The 6,695-nt window shown below is 36.9% G+C and overlaps 1 protein-coding gene across 1 annotated transcript in view; it reads left to right on the top strand.

The window, feature by feature from the left end:
• Nucleotides 1-247: 247 nt before the first annotated feature.
• Nucleotides 248-6,695, top strand: part of LOC107041608 — a 37,029-nt gene continuing 30,581 nt past the window's right edge. The window contains exon 1 of the mRNA XM_015262228.1: nucleotides 248-334. Coding sequence (XP_015117714.1) covers nucleotides 248-334 — 87 coding nt within the window. The remainder of the gene's footprint in view (nucleotides 335-6,695) is intronic.

Genomic DNA, 6,695 nt, shown 5'->3' with positions numbered 1-6,695 from the left:
GGTAGAATCCTGAAAGTGTTAGCTTTCGTTCACGTACAGCCGCAACTATTTTTACTCAGTTTTCGTGAAGTACAGTGGATTCAACCGCATGTAAATGTGCCCTAGGGACTTGTTAAAAGCATATACCCCTCCTTTGGGTGTCGTCGAGGGTAAAAAGGAAGAATTTTTAAAAATCAAAAAATCTCAATGAATTAACGTAAATTTAATTTAAAGAATGGACAAAAAATTAATTCGAACAAAAGAGGTAATGAACCTCAATGCACCCTCCAAAAATCCGAATAATATGAATGAACCCCACAATGACCTTGGAAAGGCTGCTCCACCCCCTTACAAGGTTTTAATAATGCAGCCATTTAAAACTAAAATGCAAATTCCCTTCACTTTTGTTGGGTTAATTGAGTTTCGTTGAGGCGCGCCTCCCGAAGCGTAAACGCTTCATTAATTTGTGCGGGCTACTCCTTCCCCTCTCGCTCGCCCCTCAACAACGCCTCGTCCGTCCCTTCACTAGGCCGTTGTTCACTCCGAGGGAAAGGTAAACGCGTTGGTCGTTTCCCCGCCTAAGCGTCATAATTTCATTCCTACGGATTTGCCACTACCGCCTCTTTATTTTACCCACCCCTTCCCTGCCCCCGCCAACCCATCACGCTCACTCTGATGTCCACGTTACGAATGCATAATGGAATTCGTTATGCGGGAATCAACCTCTGTGTGTCTCCACAATTTTTCTTTTTATCACTTTCTCCGGAAAATTTCATTGACTTTTTTCACTAAAATTTCGCAATCGTTAGTGTGTTCGTCTATCATGGTGATAAATTTACTACTTCAGTTTTAATGAAAAGTAGTGGGAAATTACTCTTATATTGCATATAGTACAGTTATTTTTATATAATTCAGGAGTGAGATGGTAAACGAAGATAAGTCGACCTATCTCCCAGTTGAGTTTTTGAGGAATATTTTCGAATCTAAGGGAGATGGCGAAATTTCCGTAATTACATTTGTTGTAACAGTCAATCAGCTCCACAAAAAAGGTTATAACAAAAATTTTGCTATCTCCCTTAGATTCCGAGATATTGATTGAAAACTCAATCGTCAAATAGTACATTATGTCATGAGGGCGATAAGCGGCGGTTTGTGAGGAGTGTGGAGTTGCAGCAAGAGGCGTGGCAAGCAGGAGACGAGGATCGCCGAAGGCGATCCGAGTCGGACGCTTGCCATGCCGAGTGTTGCAAACTCCACACGACTCACAAACCAACGCTATCGCCCGAATGGCATATACTATTTTTCGTCACGAAGGCCCGACGCGGGTGTGGGCGCGGGAGGGGGTCCAGGGGGACGAAGTCCCACTGAAGAAAAAAATAAAAGCAATAGAAAAAAATAAATCGAAATAAAATCAATATCAGTTGATGCGAAAATAAATAACTAGTAAAGTCCGCCAAAATATCCAAAAACAGTAGGTTGATGACGGTAATTTTGGACCTGTGAAAAGAAAATTGCATAAAAAATAGAAAATAAGAACAGATATCAAAGATAAAAGAAGATACTCAGCTGTTCAATTTTTCTTCTTTTATTAAGAACAGAAGTCGACGTTATAAATACTGATATTTTAGAAATTGTTGTTTTTTGAACAAAAATATCAACTTTAAATTGAACAAAAACTCGGAGAGTGACTTTTTTCTAATGATAAATCTTCTCAATGACACACAACAACATGGCTACCACTAGTGGGTTAAGTTGTAGAGAAGGCCGCTAGAGGCGCTGTACAGCTCATCCGACTATACGTTTACCCGAACGCAGAGCGCATGCCCAAGTGGGGGGAACGTCAGGGCACATGGTGACGCCCACTTTATCGCTCCTAGGATGGGTAAGTGAGATTTACCCTCCTTGGAGCACCGAGCGTCTCATTTACCCTCCTTGGAGCACCGATTATTCAAGTGCCGCGGTAAACTCTCTTTACCCCCTCTCGACAGAGCCCGAGTAAGCGCCGTTTATCGGGCCGAGTGACGAAAATTGACTTTTCCCACTTCGCTACTGAATTATATATAAATTAGTTAATATAATTCTGTAGTGAAGTGGTAAACTAAGATAAGTGCAAAAATGGGACTTTTTCCGGAGAGTTCAAAAATTTGACCACCTTTGAGAGAACTTTTGATTGAAAGCAATAAAAATTTTTTCAAAAAAATTGCACTTATCCTAGTTTACCACTTCACTGCAGAATTAGAAAATTTTACAGAAAAAACCTGCAAAACTTGATAACTTCATTCATTTACAACGAATCTTTTGAGAAAAATTGGATGATTTTGAAGGTGTTAGGGCATTACAACTGAGAATTCTATAAAATTCTATATTTTGGAGTAAAATGAAGATGAAAATTTTCTAATTTACTGGAATTATGAATGCAAACAAGGAAATTAAATATAAATTTAAGCAAATTTTTGAATTAGTTGAAAGTTTATGGATATATTTTCTGACATTTGCCCAAAATTTATCAATTTTTCAGAACAATTGAACTGCAATTTACGGTTTTCAACGATTTTTCCATAAAATTGTGAATTTTAAATTTCGAAATTCGTTGGAATTTCAACGCTCTGTCACTTGACAGAAATTTCTAAACATTGTATCGAAAATTTCAGTTAAAAATTTTTAACATCATAAAAAACTCTTAATACCTCCAAAACAGCCGAAACACTTGTCGATTGTTCAATTACTGGAACCTTCGCCGTTTTGCATTTATTGAGAAGGGGTGGCATAAAAGAGTTGAGGCCATTCTAAATTTATTGACTCATTTATTGATAATAAAATATCCTTATATTAATTCTTCCAGTAAATTGTTAAGAGTTAATCGCTTTGTTCCATGTCTTCTGCTGGAGCATTTGCTCAAGTTTCTCTTCTGTGCCGATGGAATTAATCAATAAGAAACGATTGGGAGTTAATAGTGCGAGATAAAAGCCTTCCAACTGTTGTTCCAAGGACGATTAGGTACAAGATAAATTCGTTTTTATTTTTTTTCCTCGATATGGGTCATTAGATGATGAAAATAAAACAATATATTAGATATATTAAGAGAATTGAGAGGAAAAAATATACACGCACGAAAAAAATTAATGGAAAAACTTAGCGAATTACTTAGAAAATTGTATTGGAAAATTCTATTTAACTTTCTATTAGTTTTTGGCCGATTCTGTTGAAATGTTCAATCGAATATATTCAATAAAAAAAGTCAATAGAATTCTATTTTTCTATGTAATTTATTCTTTTCAGATATTTTCTACAGAATTTCTTCGTCTCAAATTTTGAAATTTTTCAAATTTTGTATTTTTCTTCTATTTTTCTTTCTTCTCATCCAAAAAATTAAACAAAAAAGCTCAGAAAATTTGAATTGAGGAAATTCTATAGAAAATATCTAAATAGATTAAGTTGTAAAGAAAAATCGAATTCTTATGACTTTAATATAAGAAAGGTAAGGGGATATTGGAGAAATAATTACGACGTTGATTAAATCGTCATAGTGCGACATTTTGCTAAATTATTTTAATTTCATCATGCTCTGGAAAACAATACTGCAAACGGAAATATAAACAAATAATTCCAACCATTATTTCACGCACGAAAAAATGTAATAAAATTTCTATTGGATTTTCTCTTGGAATTTCTATTGGAAATTTCTATTGGATTTTTGTTGAACTTTCTATTAGTTTTTGGCCAATTCTATGGAAATGTTCAGTAGAAAATATTCAATAAAAAAAGTCAATAGAATTCGATTTTCCTATATAACTTATTCTCTTCCGATATTTTCTATAGAATATCTTCGGCCCAAATTTTCCAAGTTTTTTTCATTCTATTTTTCTTTTCTTCTCATTAAAAAAACGAAAAAAACTTAGAAAATTTGAGCGCAGGAAATCCTATTAAAAATATCTCAATAGAATAAGTTGTATAGAAAAATCGAATTCGTTGGATTTTTTCAATAGAATATCTTCTATTGACCATTCCAATAGAATCGGCCGAAAACTAATAGAAAGGTCCATAGAAATTAAATAAAATTGGCTAGCGAATTTGCTAGGTTTATTCATTACATTGTTTCATCCGCATATTCTTCAATTGCTGTTCATTGATTATTCCTGCCGTGTGCTCTTGACTCATATGATTATGTTTTGATTAATGAATATTTTTATCTTTGAGGACGTGCCTGAAAAGTTGAATATAAACTCAAAATATTCAATTTTAATTTACAAATGTAAATTTACGACCACGAGTAGTCCATTAACTCTCGACCCCGCGTTCTGTTGCTATGAGGAGGCATTAAATAAATCAGGAGAAAAGACGAGAGAGAGAGAGAGAGAGTGCACTGACTTTCGTGAGTGACTGAGTACAAAAAACCAAGTATAAAAAAAAGAGAATTCTCCACTGAAGGAGCCAGTACAGAGGTTTATGAATAATAATAGTGTGATGAAACCAGGTAGAATGTTGAATAGACTTATTACACAAAAAAGAAGATGAGAAATGAATTAACACTCCCCACAGCTGTCTTCGAAGATGGAAGGGAAAAAATTAAAATCCAATTTTCAAGTAATGAAAAGTCACACGAAGAATGAGGAGAATAAAAATAGAGTGAGTAGCCGAAATGTCAGATTTGGACAACAAATTTAACTTCTGTTATTTAAATAAGAGTGAGATCGCAAGCAGGTCGGTACAATCATCGATTAAAAAAAAATTTTTTAACGTCGCCTTACTTATACCTACTTTATGTAAGTTTATCAGCGACGGGGGTTTTCGATGGTTTTTCAACAGGGCACATACCCTGAAGCAGAGGTACTCGTATCAATCTGTACAGATTGATACCATCGTAGCCCCCACCCTAGCTCCCTACCTATCACTGCGGCTGTGGCCGACTTTGTGCGCTGTATTCACTCCTCGTCACTGAAGAGACATGGGAAACCAAAGAGGATAGACCTGAGTAGTGGCCCGGATCGGGGGGTTTGACTGACTACAAAAATGTTAGTTGGTACCCTACGGGAAAGGCGGCGTCCCGGTCGAATTGTCGGTAAATGTGAGTCGGGTGCGTGAGTAACTCGGCAGTAGCAGTCCCGCTACTCCCGCTGTGACAGGGACAGGTTCGAAGGGGGATTTTTGTCCTCCTTGTACTCAATGTTTACTAATTAATATTAAGGGATAAAACAAAGACTGTTTAATGGAGAATTAAATTGCCCATCCATCAACCCCCGTTTCATCCCTTAATCTCTGCAATAAAAAAATTAATATTGCGACGAAAGTTAACATTAAGGAATGAAACCAATGCTGTTCGATGGAGAATTAAATTTCCCATCCTTCAACCCCCCGTTCTTTCCTTAATCTCTGTAATAAAACAATAAAAACTGCGACGAAAGTCGCGGCGCTATGAAAAACTCAATGGTTTCTCGGCGCAGTGACTCCCGACAACTCGCCCGCTAATTAAAAAATCGTATCTCTGCTCCTAATTAACATTAAGGAATGAAACCAATGCTGTTCGATGGAGAATTAAATTCCCCATCCTTCAACCCCCGTTTCATTCCTTAATCTCTGTAATAAAAAAATAAAAACTGCGACGAAAGTCGCGGCGCTATGAAAAACTCAATGGTTTCTCGGCGCAGTGACTCCCGACAACTCGCCCGCTAATTAAAAAATCGTATCTCTGCTCCTAATTAACATTAAGGAATGAAACCAATGCTGTTCGATGGAGAATTAAATTCCCCATCCATCAACCCCCGTTTCATCCCTTAATCTCTGTAATAAAAAAATAAAAACTGCGACGAAAGTCGCGGCGCTATGAAAAACTCAATGGTTTCTCGGCGCAGTGACTCCCGACAACTCGCCCGCTAATTAAAAAATCGTATCTCTGCTCCTAATTAACATTAAGGAATGAAACCAATGCTGTTCGATGGAGAATTAAATTCCCCATCCTTCAACCCCCGTTTCATTCCTTAATCTCTGTAATAAAAAAATAAAAACTGCGACGAAAGTCGCGGCGCTATGAAAAACTCAATGGTTTCTCGGCGCAGTGACTCCCGACAACTCGCCCGCTAATTAAAAAATCGTATCTCTGCTCCTAATTAACATTAAGGAATGAAACCAATGCTGTTCGATGGAGAATTAAATTCCCCATCCATCAACCCCCGTTTCATCTCTTAATCTCTGTAATAAAAAAATAAAAACTGCGACAAAAGTCGCGGCGCTATGAAAAAGTCAATGGTTTCTCGGCGCGGAATGCTTCCCCATTAATTCGCCCGCTAATTAAAAAATCGTCTCTTTTCTCCTAATTAACATTAAGGAATGAAACCAATGCTGTTCGATGGAGAATTAAATTTCCCATCCTTCAACCCCCGTTTCATTCCTTAATCTCTGTAATAAAAAAATAAAAACTGCGACAAAAGTCGCGGCGCTATGAAAAACTCAATGGTTTCTCGGCGCGGAATGCTTCCCCATTAATTCGCCCGCTAATTAAAAAATCGTCTCTTTTCTCCTAATTAACATTAAGGAATGAAACCAATGCTGTTCGATGGAGAATTAAATTTCCCATCCTTCAACCCCCGTTTCATTCCTTAATCTCTGTAATAAAAGAAAAAAACTGCCACGAAAGTCGCGGCGCTATGAAAATCCCAATGGTTTCTCGGCGCACAGCGCTTCCCCATTAATTCGCCCGCTAATTAAAAAATCGTCTCTTT

Source organism: Diachasma alloeum, unplaced genomic scaffold, assembly GCF_001412515.2.
Source record: "Diachasma alloeum isolate Michigan unplaced genomic scaffold, Dall2.0 Dall_scaffold_00369, whole genome shotgun sequence".
Classification (NCBI taxonomy): domain Eukaryota; kingdom Metazoa; phylum Arthropoda; class Insecta; order Hymenoptera; family Braconidae; genus Diachasma; species Diachasma alloeum.
Note: the sequence above shows the minus strand (reverse complement) of the source record. Positions and strands in the feature narration are given on the sequence as shown.